Below are 24,207 nucleotides of genomic sequence, written 5' to 3'. Positions count from 1 at the left end.
GTTCAAGAGTTGAGTTATTTAATAAAGAGCTCTTATACCTGGATTAAGGTATCAGACCAAGAGAAAACCATTAAGACCTGATTAGATGACGTAAAAGGATTTTGCATAAGAATTCAAAGACATCGTACACTGAAGAGTTACAAAAGGTAATGTGAAAAGGCAAATGTACTCCTAATAACCAAACTTTCATTGCTATCTGCAGGAGGGGAGTCTCTGTAGAATATAGTATATCTTATAAAGGTTAGGCATTTGGTAGTTCAGTTATACTTCAAAAACAAACAAACAAATAAACAAATTCATAGAAAAAGAGATCAGATTTGTAGTTACCAGAGGCGGGGGCTGAGGGAAGGGTGAATTGGATGAAGGTAGTCAAGAGGTACAAACTCCCAGTAGTAAGATGAGTAAGTACTAGGGATGTAATGTACAACATGATAAATATAAGTAACACTGCTCTATGTTATGTATGAAAGTTGTTAAGAGAATAAATCCTAAGAGTTCTCATCAAAGGAAGAAAAATCTTTTTCTATTTCTTTAATTTTGCATCTGTACAAGATGATAGATGTTCATTAAACTTATTGTGGTAATCATTTCATGACGTATGTAAATCAAAGCATTAACACCTGGGACAAAGCATTGTACACCTCAAACTTTTACAGTGCTGTATGTCAATTCTATCTCAATAAAACTGGGAAAAAATTCCCTCAGCAAAAGTAAAAATAAATAAAAAGATTAACCATTTTATTTTTATTTGAAGATCCAACTCAGTTGTTTTTTTTTTTTTAGTTGGAGAAGGGCGTGTTTATCCAAGTGAGAGGCTTAATTTGTTTTTATACTCTAGTTGAATAATAACTGTAGAGCAAGACATTGGCATGGATTTGTGAAGGAGCCTGGGTAACCTCAAAATGAGGATAATAATAGCACCTGCTTCAGAGGGCGGTGGTGAGGAATGAAATCCAAAACCCCAGCAAGGCTCCCAGCACTGAGCTGGGCACCCGCGGAATATTCAGTACGGTTTTGCCGTCAGTATTGTAATTGTCAAAACTCTTATTAGATGTTTAAAATACATCCAAAGTTTCCTATCTAAAGGCAGAGGGTTAGACTCTAAATGCTAATTTTTTAAATTATTAAAGGTGGAAAGTACCAGATTGAAACTGAGTCACGTTTAGAAACATTGTTTCGTGAACTTGTTTCTTACCTCCGAAAGGCAGGGGTGGGGACCTTTGAGCTAAGGTGGCTGCCTGCTTCTTTGGACTTACCTTGTCATGCCTGCAGCCCTGACCCCCAACGCTGCAGTCCAGGGAAGAAGTTCACTGCGGTGGGCTCCTTACCTCTCATTCAAATCTGAATACCTATGGTCCACGTATTAGAGTGGGTAAGGAACCAAGGGTGGCGGTTAATCTACTAACGGACATTTCACACCTGAGTGGATGACCAAATTTTGTCCACAACACAACAGCTGGCACCCCCCTGAATCCACTAGAGTTCCCTCGCAGAATCTTTCACCCTCGCTTTTTGTTTTTTCTATTTTGCCTTTTTTTGAGCATGTGTCCTTCTTCTCTCCACTCCTCTCCATTTGTTGTATTGGTTAAACAAATAATCAGTGCGAATATTTCTGTCTATAATAGCTATATCCAAAAAATATGCAAATGAAGTTGCTCTTTGTGGTTAGCTGTTGATTTCCCATCACTTCCCGGGTCCCAGGTGCATCACCAGCTGACCATAGAAAAAGGAATATCTCCCCTTAAAAAGTAAAAGGTGGGGAGGGGGAGGGATAAATTAGGAGTTTGGGATTAACAGATACATACCACTATACAAAACAGATAAGCAACAAGTACCTACTGTATAGCACAGGGGACAATATTCAATATCTTGTAATAACCTATAGTGGAAAAGAATCTGAAAATGAATATATAATATGTATATGTACGTATAATTTAATCACTTGGCTGTACACCTGAAACTAACACAACATTGTAAATCAACTATACTCCAATATAAAATAAAAATTAAATTAAAAAAAATTTTTTTTAAGTAAAAGGTATTACTTGAACTCTGGTCTGGCTTCCACTGCTCCCTGAAAACTAGCTGTGGGAACACCATATACATTTCTGCATAAGATGGAAGCTTGCCACTTCAGCCAGGATGCTTGCTTCAGAGAACACTGTTTTTCTGGAGTCTGGCCAACCTCAGAGAATTTACCCAGACGATCCAGGAAACACCAAACCATTTCCATTTATGGACATTTTCCTTTACCAATTAAGAACAAAGGGGGAGTTGTTGGTTTCTTCCCCCTGATTGCATTATTTTGGGTTTAAAATTTTTATGCAAATGCTGACGTAATTAGAACTATCTGAGGAGATTAAAGGCTTGGGATCAAGACCAGCAGCCCTGTCTCCTGCTGGCATGTTAACAGCCAGTGCTTCAGTTTTTATCATAAGCGAGTTTGAAAGCGGGTGACATGCCAGACATTCCTTCTGAAAGCAATTCTATTTGGTAGGTTGGGGTGGAGAGATGACAGTTCTGTGAGGTGATTTACACAGCATGTAAAAAAAAAAGTCCCCTGGAGGATGACGGAACTGCAAAAGAAACAATGGACAAAGGGGACTTCCAAGGCCTCAGCCTTCCCGGTCATGCCCTGGGGAAATGCTCCAGTACCTTTCCATCTCTGTTCAGAGAAATTCTGCATAGAACCTTATCCCCACTGATACCAGGGGTTACACTCTAGATGAACGTGACTACTTTGGAAAAAATAAGAGGAAATTCTAAGTGCTGACTTCCTAGGACAAAAGTCCAAGACGGGTTTAAAAGTCATGCTCCTAAGCAAACAGTTCAGAAAGGCATCTCTTTCCTTTTGTAAATTGCTGAAACGGACCTGCAGAAGAGGGATCCCTAAATCAACTACACTTCAGTAAAATAAATTAAAACACAAAAACAAAAAGTGGAAGAGGGGTCTCCCTGCAATTCTTGGGTGGTATTTCTGCCTGAAGGCCTGAGATGGCCTTCTGCTCGAAGCTCTTTGGAGCTTAATAGAAACAGCAAGACGTCGGGTCTGGAATCTGTGCTCTGGCTTGTTACAATTTATGCAGTCATTGTTGTGTTTCTAGTTCTGTGCTTGAGTTTGCACATTTGAATTAAAGTATTATCTTAATTATAAAATAGCTTTTTTTGAGATTTTTTTCTTGATTTTTTAAAAATAAATTTATTATTTTTGGCTACGTGGGGTCTTCGTTGCTGCACGAAGGCTTTCTCTAGTTGTGTCGAGCGTTGCGGTACGCGGGCTTCTCATTGCGGTGGCTTCTCTTGCTGCGGAGCACGGACTCTAGGTGCACGGGTTTCAGTAGTGGTGGCGCACGGGCTTAGTTGCTCCGCGGCATGTGGGATCTTCCCGGACCAGGGCTTGAACCCGTGTCCCCTGAATTGTCAGGCGGATTCTCAACCACAGCGCCACCAGGGAAGTCCTGAGATTTTCTCTTATGTTTTCTTTTTGTGGTACACGGGCCTCTCACTGTTGTGGACTGTCAACCACTGTGCCACCAGGGAAGCCCTTTCTCTTATTTTTTAATACTAGTTTTATTGAGGTATAATTTATAGACAATCAATTTTACCTGTTTTAAGTGTACAATTTGATGACTTTTGACCACATTCATATTTCAGAATATTTCCTTCATGCCCTCAAAATTATCCTCACACCGCATTGCAGTCAGTTCCCTACTCCTGGTAACCACTGATCTGGTTTTTTCCTTGTAGTTTTACTTTTTCTAGGATTTCATATAGATGGAATCATACAGAATCTGGTCTTTTGTGTCTGGCTTCTTTCACTTAGCACAATGCGTTGAAATATATTCATGTTCTGTAAGTATTAGTAGATCATTCCTTTTTATTGATGAATCGTATCAAGATTTTATTTTACTTTTTTTGTGTAAAAATACACATAACATAAAATTGACTGATTTTTGTCTGAATTTGAAAAAAAAGATTTATTTGGGTCATATGGAAAAGCAAATAGATTTTTGTTGCCTTTTCTTTTTTGTTTTCACAAAAGGCGTATGCGGTTTTTTTTTGTTTTTTAAAGATGTTGGGGGTAGGAGTTTATTAATTAATTTATTTATTTTTGCTGTGTCGTTTCTGTGAGAGGGCTTTCTCTAGTTGTGGCAAGCGGGGGCCAATCTTCATCGCGGTGCGCGGGCCTCTCACTATGGTGGCCTCTCCGTTGCGGAGCACAGGTTCCAGACGCGCAGGCTCAGTAGTTGTGGCTCACGGGCCTAGCTGCTCCGCACCAGGTGGGATCCTCCCAGACCAGGGCTCGAACCCGTGTCCCCTGCATTAGCAGGTAGATTCTCAACCACTGCGCCACCAGGGAAGCCCTTTGTTGCCTTTTTGAAAAGCATGTGTTAATTGAAGTTAATCATAAGGATATATTCAAATCCATCTTACCTTTATATTTTCTCTGAAATATAAGAGTCCATCCCCACCCCTACCCATGACTTACTTAAAATGAAGTTCTAAATGGAAAACTTTTGAAACATTAGGCAGGTGAATCTGAATGTGAAGGAAATTTCCAGATATGTAGCAAAAATACAAATTAATTAACTTCTGAGTAAATGTTTGTAATCAGGACATGAACCTGGATTAGACCAAGTGTTTCACAGACGTTTAAAATTCTGATGGAATAATAAATTAGTAGAAGAGTTAAAGCAAAAAAAAAAAAATCCCATCTTTCTCTATGATATTTGTTAGTAATTATAACAAGGAAAAACTGATGGTGCTTAGTGATAATAATAGCAACAACGGTTATTATTATTATTACTAGTATTATTATAGCTTACTTGTATAATGCATATTATATGCCTGGTTCTGCTCTAAGCACTATATAGGTCATTAACTCATTTAATTTTCCCAACAAATCTACTAGGTAAGTATTCTATTATTATTGCCATTTTACAGGTGAAGAAACTGAGGCATAGAGAAAACTAAATAACCTGCCTTGATGAGTGATGAAGCAGCCAGGATTTGGCTCTGGGAATCTATCAGCTCCAGAGCCTTGACTTTTGACCTCTAGAGCATTCTTAACCACAGAAATGCACTAACGAAATGTTCAGATTGGCAAAGGGAGTTGATACCGTCCCTGAGGGAGGTAGGAAATTAAGCCCGAGCAAAGGTTGCAAGCCTGAGCCAGACAGGTTGTTCAGATGTGTGAAGAGGCCCAGAATAAGGCAAGGAGAGGAGGTAGGAACTGAGAAACACTGGAGCATTCTGTTCACATAAAAGAGGCTACTATTGGCCTGGTATCCGGGGGCCTGCAGCCCATTTTCTACCCCAGGTCCAGATGACCCCTGGGGCTCCTTGCAGAGCTAACATGTTAGGAAAATCAGAAGTATTTGTTCAAAGTTCATTGTGACTTAGCTTTACTGATGTGGGCCAAGAGTCCACAGCCTGGTGGGATTATAACAGAGATGTTGATAAATAACCATTGACTACATATTGAATTCATTCAATATTGTGAATTTGTCTTTTTTATGGTGCTTTTTTTTTTTTTTCTTTTAATCAGACTGCACTGCAGAGGGCAATATCCATGGCGCTTTTTTTTGGTGGGGGGAACGTATATATATATTTATTTATTTAGGCCAAACCCTTTGGCTTGTGGGATCTTAGTTCCCCAGCCAGGGATTGAACCCAGGCCCTCGGCAGTGAGAGCACCGAGTCCTAACCACTGGACCTCCAGGGAATTCCCTTTTATGGTGCTTTTTAATCTGACCTAACAAAGAGCTTATGGACTTGAAACTAGATTGCCTGATCTTGAAGCTTGGTTTTGCCATTTACAAGCAGTGTGACTTCGAGCATGTTGCCGATCTTTCCATGTCTTTCCATGCATCTTTCTTTTTCTCATCTGTGAAATGGGGAAATTAATAGTACATCTGTTTCATAGCATTGTTTTGAAGACTGAAGGGTTATGTACAAAAGATTTACAACAGTGATGGCAAATAGGTACTGTATATTTTTTAGCTATTATTATTACTCTCCAAAAATGATGGTAGCTGGAAATGACCTGTTCCAACTTTTGAAATATAATAAACTATAGTAATCTGTACTAAAATGAAATTCCCTTCAAGACTTTACTTTGCAGGGCTCTGCTCCTTGTTCCTGCAGGGCTGGGGGGCATTGCCCATCACTGATGGGTAGGCGTACAAGGAACAGACAACTCAGGGACATGATTTCAGCCTCTACAATGCACCAGATACTAGGGAAAATTCTAAATACCTAGGGAAAATTCTAAATACCTGGTCTCTGTTACCTGAAACTTCAGCAGTAATCAGACACAACGAGTTTGGGGAGAGAAGAATATTTTTTTGAATCATGTACAGAATAAAAGAAAATCAAGCTTGGGATAAGATAATTGGAGCTTCCTTTCTAGTCCTCATTTTTTATTGATGGAGATTTTAGAGTAGGTGTTGGCCAGTTTGCAGTAACCTACCTCACTCCTATGGGTCCTTGGTGCTGTATGCAGATCCCAGGTATTCCTGAACACCCGGTTCATTCTCCATGTTCTGTACAAAGCTATCCCTAGCTGTCCAGGCAGCCCAACCTGGCCTTGATTCCATGCACAAACTGAAATCTTATACCCTTTGACACTTAATCATGTACTATTTTGCATTGTTTGTTGCCTTATGTTGTTATCATGTATGGAACTATCTAGAGAACACCCATTCATTTATTTAGTCAGTGAACAATAGTTTATTGGGGGCTTTATTGGGGGTCTTTGCAGGCCTTGATGATGAAAAGTAGGGGTGATTGTTTTGGACAGATTGTGTGTGTGTGTATATATATATATATATATATATATATATATATATATATATATATATAATACCTCTGGAGATTTGAAAATCTCTAGCAGGAACCAAAGCTTTCTCCTTGGCAGCCACCTCTTTGAATTAGTGCCACCAGCCTCCCTAGGGAAAGGGACAATGTAGGAGACACCACTTGCAGTTTCTTACTCCCTAAGACAATGGACTTGGAGGATACCCACAGTTGGACTCTACAGATATTTTCTAAAGGGCCCGTAGAGAATGGCATGAGAAGTATGCTCTATGATGTAAAAAGAATATAAAATCTGGATCCTCCTTCTTATTCAATCCAACAGAACACTAATTGAGCACCAAGTGCACGCTGGGTACTATACTAGTTGTTAGTGATACAGAATGGTACCTAGCCTAGTACAGACTGGCGGGAGGCCCACCAGTCAACAGATGACTTAATGAGTTACTAGGCCTGGTGATCAAGAGGTGATGGGGACCCAGGAGAGGAACTTTGGTCCAGCCAGGTGATGGTGAGGCATAGAATGAGGTGTCACCAGAGTGGATAGGCTGGGGTAGGGCTACTGTAGTTCAGAGAGAGGTCGAGCCTAGGCTGGAGGGTAAAGGGGACCCTGTTGTGACTGTTGGACTGGCCTGTTTTCCCTGATGTCTTTCAGACCAGAGCTGATCACAGCTGCTGATTTATTTCTGAATTTGCACTCCTGAGACTGGGCCTCCCAGTTTGAGGAAGGGGCAGGCTGCTAGCTACCTCCGATTTCTGCCCTGGATCACCCTGGGAGAGAAGGAGGGCTCGGGGGATCCGGCACATTCCTGCAGAAGGCTCCCTGGGCTGAGGCCTCTGCACCACACCCTCGGCCCAGGTCAGGTGTGCGCCCTTCTTGCGGCGAGGGGGGAGCCGGCAGCTGGGGTGAGCGCTTCTACAGCTGCGTGTGTGCTGCGTGTTTGCTTCCCGAGGGCTGGGTTCTCCTTATTCACAGGTGAGTCACACCCTGAAACACACGCTCTCTTCCTGTCAGGACTGAGTCAGGTAGAAGAGTCGATAAAACCACCTGATCAAGGAAAAGGAAGGCACAGAGGAGCGCAGAGCGAAAGCTCCCAGCCGCGAGGCGCAGGGCAGCACCCCTGCAGCGGCTGATCGCGCGGCCCGGCCCGGCCATGCCTGCGCTCTGGCTGAGCTGCTGCCTCTGCTTCTCGCTCCTCCTGCCTGCGGCCCGGGCCAACTCCAGGACGCCAGGTGAGTCCCTTCCAGGAGGAACGGCGCAGCCCTGGGCTGGGAACTGGCCTTTCCCTGCAGACCGTGATGGCTGCACTCACCTCGGAGGAGCCCCACTTTGTGAGAATCTCTTTAGAGCTCCCTCCTCCCGCCCCATCTGGGGCTCCTCCAGAGATTTGTTTACAATAATATGTATTATTTACTAATACTATATAAAGCTGTCTGATTTTAAAATAGGAAGCCAATAGGTCGTGCCAAACCAGGGTTTTCCTTGCTTTAAAACTGTTCCTTCTTGATTGCTTTTTTGATCAAAGGGCTTCTGTTTGATCAGTAAGAGCAAAACACGTTGGTATATAAATTCTATTCCCAATGTGTGTTTTTACTGATGGGATTTCGGTGAGAATGCTTTCTGTGACTGTGAACCCCACAAAGATTGAAAAGGAATCTCTTCAGTCATCCTTCTGGTATTCCCGTTTCTTTGGGATGGAAAATGAGTTAAGAGTCTTAACAATGCTTTACTTTTGCATAACGTTACTTTTTATAGTATTTTCACATAATATTCATTCAACAGGCATTTATTGGGCACCTATGTCATAGGTCATTTGATCTTATCTAGGGCACCAGTAGCTGTCACTTCATGAGAAGTTCAACTCCTATAAACAAAACTTTCTGGGCACATAACAACGGTTTACTGTACACGTGTGTCAGCTATGACAACACATAAAGGGTGTTTTCCTTAAGTTTTACTTAGTAGTCACTTAGTTTTACCAATGATATTTGCCTGTGTAATTACCCCAAATTCTCAGGTTTATTTTTGCTTCTTGTATCTGATGGCATTTCAATAACTATCTCAATAGGTCCAAGAGCCATCTTCACACATGTGCATGTGTGAACATGAGACCAGGTTCATGGGTACATGGAATTATCTTAGATATTTCAATTATTACTCTGCAGTCTGGGTGATGCTGCCTGAATTGTATTTGAATGGCATGAATGTTTTAGCATGTGTTTGAATGCATTTGATAGTCTTTTGGTTTTTTCCTAAGATAATATTGGAATTAACTTACAACCCATCATCCTTGACTACCATTTAAAAACGACTTATGAAAATGTTCATGTGGGTTAGAATCCCTCAGAATAAATAACTTTAACCTAGTGAGAAACATCCTAAAAGTAAGAACAGTCTTTGACTATTAGAATTCAGAGGAACTGCTTATGGATCAACTACTAGAATTCCTTGGTTTAAAAAAAGAAAATATGGAAATGGATTTGCAAAAGCTACATAAACAACTACTGGCACTTGATCCAGTGGTTCTTAGACTGGAACATTAGGGACCACATTATAGAATTAAAAAGGGGGGCTTCCCTGGTGGCACAGTGGTTGAGAGTCTGCCTGCTGATGCAGGGGACACGGGTTCGTGCCCCGGTCTGGGAAGATCCCATGTGCCGCGGAGCGGCTGGGCCCGTGAGCCATGGCCGCTGAACCTGCGCGTCTAGAGCCTGTGCTCCGCAACGGGAGAGGCCACAGCAGTGAGACGCCCGCGTACCGCAAAAAAAAAAAAAAAAAAAATAGTAATAAGGGAACAAGTTACATATGTTTTATATAATGAGTAACTATTGAAGCAATTTCCTTTTTTGGCTGTAGCTGAGTGTATGTGTGTGTGTTAGCATTAGATAACAGAAACAAATATGTAGGGTGTTGAATTGTTTAATAAAATAACTGTTTAATAAACTGTTTAATAAAATCAGACTCAGGAGGACAGAGTTTGGACTCTAACTTCTCAAGGATGGACAAGCTCTGAGTATTCCATCTACATCATTAAGTCAGAAGCAGTGTTTAAGCTCATTTCCAGACTTTCCCCTTCCTTAAAGACAGGCCACTTAAAAAACTAGGCTGCCTCCTCAAAGGGCTTCATTTGGGACTCAATGAGAGTGTGAAAAATTTGTGTTAGGCTAGAGCACACAAGCTTTCCCATTTATGGGATGCTGTGATGTAGTGGGAGTTGGACCGAAAGTATGGTGCTTGCCACCTCCCAAAGTGACCTGCATCTGTGCACCTCTGCGAGCCTAAAGCAGTGATATTTCTTCCTGGGTGTTCCCGTGCAGGTGAAATTATGCTGTTAGATATAATCAGAGTTGGTCTCAGCTAAAGCACAGGTTTTAGAGTCAGCCTGACCTCGCTTCAAAATTTGGCTGATTTGCTTACTAGTCCCTTATTCGTAACCATTCAGGTTCCTCAGCTGCTTGGAGTCTGTTCTTTTCCTGTTAAGTGGAGGCCATAGTGCTGTGTATCCTTGCAGGTCTGTTGAAAGGATGAGATGTTACTGTAAAGTGCCTTAAAATGCCTAGAACCACGTTTCTTCAAAAGGTCTGATGCTGGGCTTCCCTGGTGGCGCAGTGGTTAAGAATCCACCTGCCAATGCAGGGGACATGGGTTCAAGCCCTGGTCTGGGAAGATCTCACATGCCACAGAGCAATTAAGCTCACGCGCCACAACTACTGAGCCCACGTGCCACAACTACTGAAGTCCGCACTCCTAGAGCCTGTGCTCCACAACAACAGAAGCCACCGCAATGAGAAGCCCGTGCACCACAATGAAGAGTAGCCCCCGCTAGCCGCAACTAGAGAAAGCCCGCGCGCAGCAACAAAGACCCAATGCAGCCAAAACTGAATAAATAAAATAAATTAATTTAAAAAAAAAGTCTGATGCCAAAGTCTGATATAGTGAACTCAGATGCTTAGAGGTCATTAAGAAAGATAGAGACTCCCCTTCAGGAGTTCACAGTTGGTGTGAATGTAGGTGTAGCTCCAATGGTCTGGATCATAGTTCACTTGGGGAGGTGCGACTGGAGAAGGGAGATAGGAATGAGACTAGAAATGTAGCCAAGAATCTGGTGGTGGAGAGCCTTACGTACCAGTCTGTGCCATTAGGTTGGTACCCTGTAGGCAAAGAAGGGTTGCGGTTGCAGATGTTTTGTAAGTGGGGTGGGTGTGGTCAGATTCATGTTTAAAAGATCACTCACTTAAGGGCTTAGAGGATGGAGTTGAGCTAGGAGAGGCAAACAAACGGCCATTGCAATAATCCAAATGAGAGATGATGAGGGCTTACCTCATGGTGGTGGAATAGTAAAGAGGAAACAGATCACAGAGACATTTAGAAGGTAAAATTGGAAGAATTTGGTGATCCAATGAGTGTGTGCGTGTGTTAGGGATAATAGTAAGGGAAAATTGTGAGAAATGAGGAAGAGTGCAAGATGGGTCCGAGGCTTCAGGCTTGTGTAGTTGGTTAGACAGTGATGCCGTTAAAGGAAATAAGGACTATAGAGACGATCAGATTTGGGAACGAGGCTGGGCGATGGATGAAGTGAAGGAAGTGAGTTTCTGTGGGGATCTGTTGTATTTGAGATGCAAGTGGGGATGTCCAGTGAACAGCTGGAGCTATGATTTTGAAATTTAGAAGAAATTCAAACAACATAAAGTTGGGAGCCCAAAGGAGCTCCCAAGGAGATGGAAGGACAGTGAAGGAGAACAGGAGGAAGGGGCATTGAGGCTAGAGGAGAATCAAGAAAGAGGAGAGTTTTGTTAGCCCAAGGAAGAGTTTCGCCGATGTAGGAGTCATAAATGGTACTCAGAGGTAGAAATATGAATACACAAAGAGTGAGGACTAAGAGACACTGTTGGATTCAGCCACCAGGTAGGTTTTTCTTTTTTTTTTTTTGTGGTACGTGGGTCTCTCACTGTTGCGGAGCGCAGGCTCCAGACGCGCAGGCTCAGCGGCCATGGCTCACGGGCCCAGCCGCTCCGCGGCATGTGGGATCTTCCCGGACCGGGGCACGAACCTGTGTCCCCTGCATCGGCAGGCGGACTCTCAACCACTGCGCCACCAGGGAAGCCCCACCAGGTAAGTTTTGAAGCAATTGTTCGAGAACGGTGAGCTCAGAATCGAAGATTATTTAAATCACTAATTTAGTTTCTCCCATGTCCTGATGCTAGAAAAGAAGTGCTGTGGAGAGTGGAAAGGACCCCTGGAAAGGTTTACACTCTCCTAGATTCTGTTATTAAATTGTTGAAGTGGTACAGCATCATGTGTAGGGGTGCAGGCTCTGTAGTAAGACTGCCTGGGTTCAAATCCTAGCACTGTCCTTTACCACTTAAGGGATTGAGGTAAGCTACCTCACGTGTTACTCGGTTTCCTCATCTCTGAGATGAGGGTAATAAATGATTGTGATTATTATATGTAAAGCATTTTGCACAGTGCCTAGTAAACACTCACTGTGTTCGATATTATTGTTATATAACTAACTGCTCTGCCAGTACTGAATGTCAGTATAATGCCTTTTGTGTTTTAAGTGGTAAAGTTTTGGAAGAGGCTCCTTTCATTAGTCCAGGAAAGGTGATGAGGAGCCCTTTGGCTCAGGCTGAAATGAACCCTAAGTTTTGCCCAATGAAACAAATGGAATTCCTGACAAGGAACCCAAAGCAGATTGGAATTTCAAGATTGGGTTTCATATCATTTTGCCTTTTGTCAGCCAGACCTCAGCACATATAGATTAAGCACATCTGTTACTCTCTAGAACATGCCCATGTATAAGATGACCCCGACATAAGATGATCTCTCGCTTCTCAATGGGAAGATCTCCCTCTCACACCATCAAAAAAAAAAGAAAGGGGTTGGTTAACCTTTTTTTCTTTTGCCACACTGCACGGCACACAGGATCTTAGTTCCCAGACCAGGGATCAAACCCATGCCCTCTGCAGTGCAAGCAGGGAATCTTAACCACTGGACTGCCAGGGAATTCCCAGTTTGGCTAACTTGAGTATGAAACATTGAGCAATATAGATGCAGTGGTCGTGTGTCTCTTTCCATTTAACTTAGTAAATTAGTTTTACAAACATATTTAAAGTCACATAATCTGTAAAATAATAACTTAGAAGTATTCATTTGTTCACTTACATTTCATGTAGTAATTATATTCAAATTCCATCTTTAATATTCCTAAAGCCACTTTAATGCAGTTTTTTCTCTACTTCACACCAGGTGACTTGAGACACAGCTCTATCGAGTTTGCTTTTGCTGCTGTCGCTGGAAAGTACACCATTTCAGAACATGAAAAAGATTTTAAAATTATCCCGAAGCACACACTGTGATCGTCACAGCATAATCATCTTGAAAGTCTTACTTATGGCGGCTTTCAGCACCCACAACTGTGGGATGATGAACAATTATGAGAATTATGTTTGATAGCTTGGCCTCCTTCTTGCTAATAAATACCTAAAACATTGATTGAGGTCATTTCAGGTTAACATGTCTTCCCCAAATTATACTTTATTTTAAAAGTATTATATAACAAACTGCTCTCGTGTAATATGAGAGATTTTGAAAAGACTTAAATGTGGCCTTATATTCACCTTATATTCTAGTATGTATAGCAAATGGGAGTATAGAATTGGGTTGGAGTGTAAGCTGGAGATTCCTATGTAAGCTTAAATTGTGAGTGCCCTGAACTGGGGGCAGCCACTGGTTTAGCTCCACTGATCCAAGAAGCTGAGGATGAATGTTGATTTGTGATCAGTGTTTATGGGAAAGTCAGGAGCATGAAATTAAGATGTTGAGGCCATCCTGGGAATATTTTTCCCATTTAAGTTCTTAGTGGCTCAACTATATTGACATTTTTTTTTTCCTAGAGAAATTTGCAAGGACAAGATTTGAACCATCTATTACAGACCAGTGTAGAAATAGGAGCTCCATAGATTCTGGAATACTCTAATTTAGTCACAAATTAGACCTAGCAGATTACTGAATCATTACTGGGCTGTGTTCTAATATAACCCCCAGGTACATGATGTAATATTTGAATCATACCCAAAGCCAAAAGCTGAGTCTCTTCTGTGTCTCTGGGTGACTGTATGTCTGTATATGTGCCTCCCCAACTAACATGTGCTTCCTTATGTCATGAAAGGAGAAAAGACTGGCTCTTTCTCTGACATTGATCATGTGAGGACTCCTGCAGTATCAGAGGAAGGTGGAGATCAATTGGGCAAATATACACATATCCTGGACTTCTTCAGGCTTGTTGACCACTTACAGAAACCCAACTGTTTCTTTTCCAGGTTTTATTTTTAATTCACCGTGTGAATATGGATATTCATATTCTAAAAAAAAAAATGAAATGGCAACCAAATAATTTCCCACACTAACTTAAACATTAGAAAAATGATGAAATCTTCAGCTGCACTTATATGGGGTGTTTCTTACAAAAAGTTTTGTATGTTTCACCACTTTCTTCTCTTATTACAACATCATGGAACTAAATGAGAACGGCCCTTAAGGGTTCTCTACAGGAGCTTCTCCTTTTATAGTTAAGGAAAATGACACTCAGAGAGGCAAAGCAACTGTCCAAATTCTCATGGTTGGTTATAACAGAGCTGGGCTCCGGCATGCATGACCCTCATTTATAGACTGGAAAATTGAGGCACAGGAAAATGATTGCCTTGACCAGAGCCAGGCAGTTAATAACAGGATCAGATTTCAATTGCTAGTTTAATTTTCTTTAACAAGATATCCCCTTGGCTTGTTTCTCATTCTTTTAAAGAATTTTCATTGAAATCCATTTTCAGACCTGATGGAATCTTGATGTTCTTGATAAGAACATCCCTTATGCTTCTAGATGGGACATCTCTTCAGACATCTCTATTTGTGTGAGTCAATAGAGTGGCCTTTCCTTTAAAACTGTCAGCGAACAGCAGGTTAGAACCAAGCACAAACTCCAGTCCCTGGGGCCCTGATAAGAGAACAGATTTCAGACTACCAAGTTTCCTCTTCTCTTTGTTCAACTCTGTTTATAGATCATCACACAGCTTGGAATTGACCAAGTGGCTCAGGACAGTTGAGGGGCAGCAATAAGCCTTTCTGCTTCACCTGTCAATGTTTTGAATTTATTTATTTATTTATTTATTTATGGCTCTGTTGGGCTTTGTTGCTGTGCGCGGGCTTTCTTTAGTTGTGGCGAGCGGGGGCTACTCTTCGTTGCGGTGCACAGGCTTCTCATTGCGGTGGCTTCTCTTGTTGTGGAGCATGGACTCTAGGCACACGGGCTTCAGTAGTTGTGGCTCATGGGCTCAGTAGTTGTGGCTCGCGGGCTCTAGAGCGCAGGCTCAGTAGCTGTGATGCACAAGTTTAGTTGCTCCGCGGCATGTGGGATCTTCCCAGACCAGAGCTCGAACCCGTGTCCCCTGCATTGTCAGGCAGATTCTTAACCACTGCGCCACCAGGGAAACCCCTGAATTTATTTAAGCATCGTTGTGTCCAGAGGTATTTTCTATCTCTGCTGGAGACTATTGGTATATATTTTGAAGTCTTTCAGTTTCACGGCCAGAGCATTGACCATTAAACTTCATACATATTTACTGCTCTTTCAAATCACTACCCGTTTTGCTCTTGAATAAAGGAAACTCCTAATGTTTAAAGATCATTTCTCATTTCAATAGGCTGGTCTACTTTGTGAGAGCAGTGGATCCAACAGCATCCCGAAGCTGCCGCTCTGGCCTCATCCAGGGCGTCGTACGTGGGACATGGTAGGAGGGGGTCTTCATGTGCTGAGGTCTGAGGGGACAGAACCCAGGCCACAGATGACCTAGCGTGGGAAATGACAGCAGAGCAGCAGCCCATTTGTCCGACTGGGATGCAGGACACGTTGCTCCCACTCCCTGCTGGAGGCTTCATGGTCCAAACTCTTCTTAGAATATTTGTTACTTCTCTTTATGGGTAGATGAAAATGGCTGGGCTCCTAAAGACCATTTAATTCATTCTTCTGTCTTTAAGCAATACAATTTTAATTTATTATTTTCAAATGGATTTTTTTCAGCAATGAATCTTTAAGGAAGGTCTTATAAATGCATTCCATACTTTTTCCAACATTGTAATGTACGTGGATTACCACGTTCTTTTGGCAAAACTAAGAACTCTAGTGGTGCGTGGTAAGCACGCACATACCTAAATGTGTGTATCTTTGTGAAGGAATGTAGTGATAGCAAAAAATCTGTGGCTAGTCTCCTTGTGCAAAAATGTCTTGCTCATAAAAGCAATGAAAGGTTTAAAGAGGAAGAATCATTAGGTAACTTTTTTTTTAAGGAGCCAACAAAACACAAATTTAAGCAATTGAAAAACCACATTTAATGTATACTCCGAAAAGCATTTCAGTACAAATCAGAATTGCCTTTTAAACTTTTCTTTATTCAGACGCGTCATACATGATTTCTTTCCTTTTGGTCCTCATTGCTTCAGGGGCCACCTCTAGCTGTCCTGGACTCTCTAATGTCCTTTACTTCAGCTGCTTCTTAAAGGGGCATATGACACCTTTTCCTGGGCCATGTAGCAAGTGCTCAAAGAACACTATGCTCTTTGATTAACAGTCAGATGTGCTTTCTGTATTGGGATGCTTTTCTTTACAGATGATCTCATGGAGATATAGAAATTTCTACAGTAGTTTCTGTGGTCAGAAGGGTGTAGGGTTACATGCGGTGATAGAATCCTCACCGCGATCACACCCTGTAGCTGACACCAGCTGTCTTGGAGTCGAGCCCTTAAAGACGCCGGGTGTAAGAGAAGGGAGCCTCTCCTGTGTCCCTTGTGTCCTAACCTTCTCTTCCCTCTCACCTTTGCTACTCAGACAAAAACTGGCATCCCCAACCTCTCTGTTAACTGGGGCTTTTTCTCTCTCCCCACTGTAGACCTGGGCCCTAGTGGGGTGTTAGGGAAGACATCTCCAGGTGTGGTCTCCTGGTCTAGTCCCCACCAGGCTGAGTCATCCACAGTCCACGTGTGCCATTTCTAAGTCTAGGTTATAATAAAATGTGCTATGAACTCTTGATGAAAATAGGTGACTGCTTTTAAGCCATAGTCATTCAAAAGGAAAATGTGGTGATCTGAGTTTCATTGACTCTTGATGACTTAGAGTTGAAAAGATTTGTCCGTGTTCTAGCCTTCAAAATTGCCCATGCGATTAGAACACTGACCTCTGTTGTTCCTCTCCTTAGAGCACTTCACGTCGCAGGCTAACTTGCAATGCTTGGACATTTACATGTTCAGGGAAACAAACCATCAGGCAGGATAGGGCACCGGTGGTCCTGGCTGTGCTGGCCTAAAAGACAGCTGTGAAAAATGTGAGGCAGAGAAAGGAATTCAGTTAAAAAACTCTTAGCGAGGGACGTGCCATTTCAGTTTTCTTATTCTATTTAGAAAACATATTGTGACAGACCTGAAGAATCTGAAACTGGAAGCAGTCACACATCAAACCATAAAATTCTAGATCACTTTAAATGATGAAGTGTTCAGATTTTGTTTTAAATTATTTACCCAGGGGCTTCCCTGGTGGCGCAGTGGTTGGGAGTCCGCCTGCCGATGCAGGGGACGCGGGTACGTGCCCCGGTCCGGGAGGATCCCACATGCCGCGGAGCAACTGGGCCCGTGAGCCATGGCCGCTGAGCCTGCGTGTCTGGAGCCTGTGCTCTGCAACAAGAGAGACCGCAATAGTGAGAGGCCCGCTCACCGTGATGAAGAGTGGCCCCCTTGGGCTTCCCTGGTGGCGCAGTGGTTGAGAGTCCGCCTGCCGATGCAGGGGACACGGGTTCGTGCCCCGGTCCGGGAAGATCCCACATGCCGTGGAGCGGCTGGGCCCGTGAGCCATGGCCGCTGAGCCTGCGCATCTGGAGCCTGTGCTCCGCGGCGGGAGAGGCCACAGCAGTGAGAGGCCCGCGTACCACAGAAAAAAAAAAAAAAATTATTTACCCAAGCTGAGAAACATATTAAGCTTTGGAAAGAAAAATCCCATGGAGGAGGTTTTAAATCTTAAAAAGTATGAGCATTTTCATCTTTTTATTATAATTTAAGAAAAATACTCATCTTGTCATCCTGAGTATCTCTGATTTGGAGGTAATTTCAACAATTGCTTTTCTTCTGAAAATGAGCATCTGTCAGGTTTTTTTAGAGTATACTATTCTCACCTTTACTTTTAGTCACCATTTTCTATCTAGTTATTTACATTTGGACTTCCTAATGAAGGGCCTCATTGTAGCTGACTTCCTGGAGGGGAAGTTTGCTATCTTTGAGCAGAAAAGGTTGTCAGTGTACATGAGGCCAGTTCTTTGACTCAGAGGAAGGGAATGATATCTAAATAATAATAAATTAACATTGAATTTTTAGCATAACTTCTTTGAACAAACCAAAGGTAAGAGAATGGTTGAGGTTGGGTAGCCCCAATCCACATCTCCCCACCATGATGCTTGTCCTCTGCAGCAAGAATTTTAAGAAACAGAGGAAGTCAAGACCTAAAATGAAATATAAGTGAAATGAATGGCAGAGAGATGAGGAGGTCCCAGTGGGGAGTGTTTTGTGAAATTAGGCTGGAAAAGTAGATAGGATTAGGCCGTGAAAGTCTTTGTAGGCAATGTTAAGGAGTTCTGGTCTTTATCCTAAAAGTAAAGGAAAGGCGTCAGAGAGTTTGAAGCAGGGAGGTATTGGTAAAATTTGTATTTGGAAAGGTTTTTCTGACTACTGAGCGGAGGGAGGCAAGAGAAGTTGCGGGGGATCCGCAGGCAAGCGGTGGCTGGGGTTTGGTGTAGAGTGGCCGTAGTGGAGATAGAGTTGGGTGGACTTGAGCTATGTAGACAGTTATGTCAATAAAGTTGGGAGTTGAATAGAATAGAGGCAAGCGAGAAAGATGGAGACCCTATAAGGATAGTTCCCAGCTTTCTGACTTGAAGGGCTGACAATCACAAGTTTGGTTTTAAACATGTTTTGTGTAAACAGCTTTTGAGACAATCAGCTGGAAATGTAAAGTGGATGACTGGGCATCAGGGTCTAGAGTTGAGAATGAATTCTGGGCCGGGGAAGTATCTTGGTATGTCAATACCCGTCGTGGTTATTGAAGCCCTTGACTTGGATGAGAGAGTTCTTCAGTGAGAGGCATGGAGGTTCAGGACTGAGCCTTGAGGAGCACCAACACTTCGAGTTGGGGCAAGGAGAGGATCCCGCAAAGGCTTGGATGGCGCAGGGGGTGAGGGTCATAAGCCAGGGGGAAGTACAGTACAGGACAGCATCGTAGTATCCAAGGCAAGAGAGTTTCAAAAAGGAAGGAGAGAGAAAAACATTCAATGTCTCAGAAAGGGAATGCAAGGCACAAAATACCAGAAATGGAACACCTTTCCCCTAAATAAGGAAGAGAATTGAGCACTGTTTCTAAGTGGTTTCTACGTGGACTCATCCACAGGAGATTATGGGCAACTTATTATCAACTTGCTGCTGTTTCACTAAATCAGTATTAGTGCACTGAGCAGCTGACATGGCGGCAAGAACAGCAAAGCTCAACGTAACGGCAGCCAGCACACGCTGTCAGGTTCAAACATGATGATCAGATTCCTAGCTCCTGAGATAGTCCCACACAGCAGCCAAGTACACTACCTGTCAAGGCTGCCTGATCACGGCAAACTGATCTCATGGTCTCACGCCTGCCTCCTCCCCTCGCCCCTCCTCCCGCGCAGCCCTAGGCGTGCTGCCCTTTGAGATGGCAGCTCCGGGCTCACACACAGAGGACAGGCAGTCCTGGCACAGAAATAGTTCATCCGGTGAGAGCAGCAACCCGAAAGTCTCAGACAACTCCTTCTAACAAAAGTATCACATTCCTCTCACAATTCTTTCTGTTCTCATCTCACCATGTATTTTTTGGGTACAGACATTAGTTATTTTACACCGAATACCATATATGTAGACAATGAAAACTTTATGTATTGTGTTGAGAAAATTTCATATTGGGTCCCTAGGGTCCTGGGAGATTTCTGTAAGTTCCAGTTCTTGTTTGGCTTTTCTTAGAGTCAGACTGCCTGCTTTCCTTCCTTCTTTCCTTCCTTCCGTCCTCCCTCCCTCCCGTCCTCCCTCCCTCCCTTCTTTCCTCCTTCTGTCGGTTCTTCCATCTATCCTCCTAGCTAACCAATCCTTCCAGCCAGCCATTTATCCACCAGTTACAGTCTCAAGCCCTGTACTAGGTACCATGGGGTACAAAAGTGAGAAATGCTATAGAGGAAGTAAGTCATGTACACAAATAGTGATGACTCAGGCTCTAAAGTGATAAGTGCGAAGAGAGAGGTGGGGATGAAGACCTGTGGGCATCCAGAGGGAGGCGCTCTTAAAGGGTTATCAGTAGAGACCAACACCATCTAATTTACGTTCCTAACATCTCTCTGGCTGCCGTGTGGGTTTAGGGAGGGTGTGAGCAGGGAGCACCCAGGCAAAGAAAACAGCAAGCCTAAAGGCCTGAGGAGGGAAAGAGCTTGGTGCGTCCCGGGATTCGTGGGTGCGAGGGTCTATGTGTTGGAGTGCAGTGAACAAGAGCTAGAAAGAGGACCGAGGTCCAGTTGGAGAGGTCAGCAGGGCCAAAGCTTCAGGGTTTTTGAGAGGAGTTTGGATTTGAAATTTTGTCGTTACTGTTAGAACACTAAAAACATTGACGTTCCATCACACGAAGGTGGAAATTAGATTAGCTTGGTGAAAAGCAGAGCTGTGCTTTTCTACATGTAGAACAATAGAAAGAGGACCTGCTTGTACACAATTGACCATATGAATGCCAGATTGTTGAAGCGTTCTTGTAATTGCTTGTAATGTTTCCTCTGGGGAATTTAAAATGAGGTCTTGATGAACTGCAGCCACCGATGCTGATCATACCAAGACCTTGCCCCGAGCACAACCCTAGGAAATATTTTCAGTTTCCTTTCATTCTCCGAAGGATACAGCTTGGAAACAGCCTTTGCCCCGGAGCTTCCTGTCCTGACCCGTTAGAGTGGTGTGTTTGAGGGAGGGTGGGAGTGTTAGGTGAGCCTGAGGCAGTCCACACACGTTGCTGCATTGTTTGTAGAGTTTCCAACTCCTGGATCTTCCTGCTGGTGGGGAGCGTGGGTGGTGGTGGGCAGATCGGCCTGTGTCTGGCTGCCCGGCAGTCTTTTCTAAGAAGCACCTTGAGGGTCAGTGATGGTATGCTATTATAGTTATTACGATAATAAATGCTTAAGTGCCAAAGAAGCAGTATACATTGGAGTCAGACACAATTACCGCCCAAGCTTTACTAGACTGAAAGAAATACATGAAAATCAGTAAAATGATTCGGTTTCTGCAGGGCTTGAGGTGAACTTGATGAATCTCGCTCCTTTAGCTGTGGAGATCATCCCCGCTGACAGGGCAAGGATTTAATGAAGGAGAGTGAGGGAGTGGAGAGAGGATAAGACAAAACCTTGAAGAGATGTCCCTAATTTGGAAAGAGTACCATACAAATGAATAGTCAAGTAAGAGTAGTGGGTAGGACCTGGCTCCTATGATACAGAGTTCAGTGAAACAGGGAGAAAGATCCTGCTGCTTTTAATTCCTAGACCCTGTAAGGCTTCAGGTCTATTCAGGGTCTGAGTCTGATTTGTTTCTATATTTTCTGGTACAGTGATAGCTTCATGCCAGGTCCTGGACCCGTGCCTGTCCATGGTGAAGTGAGGAAAACAAGGATAACGTGATGAATATATGACAAAGCCCAGTAAATGTCAAATAAGTATATATTTAATGTCTTCTTTGACAAAATAAAACATTACAACTCCCTTTATTGAAATCTTGCTGGCTCAGGGCTATAGAAATCTTGCCGGCTCAGGGCTTCCCTGGTAGCACAGTGGTTAAGAATCCACCTGCCAATGCAGGGGACACAGGTTTGAGCCCTGGTCTGGGAAAATCCCACATGCCGTGGAGCAACTAAGCCCGTGCGCCACAACTACTGAGCCTGCACTCTAGAGCCCGCGAGTCACAACTGCTGAGGCTCGCTCACCTAGAGCCCGTGCTCCACAGCAAGAGAAGCTGCTGCAATGAGAAGCCCGCACACCGCCATGAAGAGCAGCCCCGGCTCGCCGCCACTAGAGAAAGCCCGCGTGCAGCAATGAAGACCCAACACAGCCAAAAATAAAAATAAAATAAAAAAAGAAAGAAATCTCACTGGCTCACGAAGTCCCAGTGTCCAAAATGAATGAAATAAATGTACGTCTCATTGAGAACAGAAGGAAGGAGAAAAAGGAGGAAGAATCAGTTAAACAAAATCTATCAGTGAGGTCCTTTGGAGAGAAAGGGGATTTATCCAGAGAGGGACAGGAAAATCTGCAACAAAATGACAGGTGAATAGTTTGATACATTTGTTATAGAAATAATTCATGATAATTTATTTTTTTTAAATCTATTGAAGTATAATTGTTTCACAATGTTGTGTTAATTTCTACAGTACAGCAAAGTGACTCAGTTTGTGTGTGTGTATATATATATATTTATTTATTTATTTATTTATTTATTTATTTTTTCCATTATGGTTTTTCACAGGCTATTTTTTTTTTTTTACATCTTTATTGGAGTATAATTGCTTTACAGTTGAAAACATCGTGCCTGATAGACAAATAGCCAAAGATCATGAACAGACAGATATCAAAGTAGAGATAAAATAGTAAAGCAGCGTATGGCGCTTTTCAACCCTCCCTTCCTACTCACTTTACCCACCTCCAGCTACCTATTTCCTTTCACTGCTTTATGTATTTCTCCTTAACAAATATTGCTATCCACATATTCTCCCTATACTAGTTGCCTTGTTTATTTTCTTTTCCTCCAATTCGCATGAAAACTCCATGAAGACTGGAACATCTATTTGTTTTGTCTACCTCTAAATCCCCAGTGCCTAGAACACTGCCTGGCATATAGATGCTCAATCTTTATTTATTGGATGAATGGACCTTGACAAATGATTCCCAGCAGACCCAGGACATGTCCAAGACCCCCATCTTTATACTTCCATCACTTCCTTTTGTGTCAAGGCTCCCTGATGGAAACTAGACAACATATTTATAAAATTTACAGCTGACCCCAAATTTGGAAGAATAGCAAGTAGATTACAAAATAAACATGAAAAAAATTTCTAGACATCAAATTGAACAAGGCTAAACATAAGGGAAGTATAATCAAAAGCATTTTTAGCATATCCTCTTGTTTGAAAGTGCATTATAGGTGTGTATTTAGGTCTGTGAATCTAAATAAACCATAATATAAGTTACCAAGAAAGGCTATTTTCTGGATTGGGGTCGTATGGAGAAAAGTGTCCCTTCAATTAACAGGGAAGAGGGTAACTGCTAAATATTGGTATTTGTATTTTTTTTCTTTAATTTTTTTTTTTTTGGCTGCTGCCTCACAGCATGCAAGATCCTTAGTTCCCCCACCAGGGATCGAACTCGTGCCCCCTGCAGTGGAAGCATGGAGTCTTAACCACTGGACCGCTAATGAAGTCCCTGGTATTTTTTATTTTCTTTTTAAAAAATTTTTTAATTTTTTGGCTGCATTGGGTCTTCGTTTTTGCGCACGGGCTTTCTCTAGTTGCGGCAAGCAGGGACTACAGTGCGCGGGCTTCTCATTGGTGGCTTCTCTTGTTGCGGAGCACGGGCTCTAGGAGCACAGGCTTCAGTAGTTGTGGCTTGTGGGCTCTAGAGCGCAGGCTCAGTAGTGTTGGCACAGGGGCTTATTTGCTCCGCGGCATGTAGGATCTTCCCGGACCAGGGGTCAAACCCATGTCCCCTGCCTTGGCAGTCGGATTCTTAACCACTGCGCCACCAGTGAAGTCTGGTATGTGTAGGTTGTTTTTTTTTTTTTTTTTTTTTTGCGGTACGCGTGCCTCTCACCGCTGTGGCCTCTCCCGCTGCGGAGCACAGGCTCTGGACACGCAGGTCCAGCGGCCATGGCCCACGGGCCCAGCCGCTCCACGGTATGTGGGATCCTCCCGGACCGGGGCACGAACCAGTGTCCCCTGCATCGGCAGGCGGACTCTCAACCACTGCGCTACCAGGGAAGCCCCTGGTATGTGTATTTTTAAAGCATGTCCAGACATATGGGGCCACGTGGAGTCCTGAAGATGGTAGAAACACATCTAGGGGTTTCCTGAAGTTCAAGAGAACGTTCATTCATTTGTTCATTAAAAATACCTCAAATACCTACCATGGACCGGGCACTGTGCCATACAGTAGGGCTTTATATTTCCTTCTCTAAAGCATGAGATGTGTTTTCAGCCTGTTAGAATAGCAGAGTCCAGTGCAAAGATTTGCCCTTGGACACAGCTTTATTTTTAAAAAAAT

General features: G+C 43.0%; 1 protein-coding gene across 1 annotated transcript in view; it reads left to right on the top strand.

Moving 5' to 3' along the window:
• Positions 1–7,853: 7,853 nt before the first annotated feature.
• The window catches only part of LAMC2 (laminin subunit gamma 2), a 61,736-nt gene continuing 45,382 nt past the window's right edge, over positions 7,854–24,207 (top strand). Inside the window, exon 1 of the mRNA XM_004275206.3 lies at positions 7,854–8,049. Within this exon, the coding sequence (XP_004275254.2) occupies positions 7,971–8,049 (79 nt within the window). The 5' untranslated portion in view covers positions 7,854–7,970. The remainder of the gene's footprint in view (positions 8,050–24,207) is intronic.

The sequence above is a fragment of the Orcinus orca genome, chromosome 1 (assembly GCF_937001465.1).
Source record: "Orcinus orca chromosome 1, mOrcOrc1.1, whole genome shotgun sequence".
NCBI classification, from domain to species: Eukaryota; Metazoa; Chordata; class Mammalia; order Artiodactyla; family Delphinidae; genus Orcinus; species Orcinus orca.
This window is presented reverse-complemented; position numbering and strand designations above follow the sequence as displayed.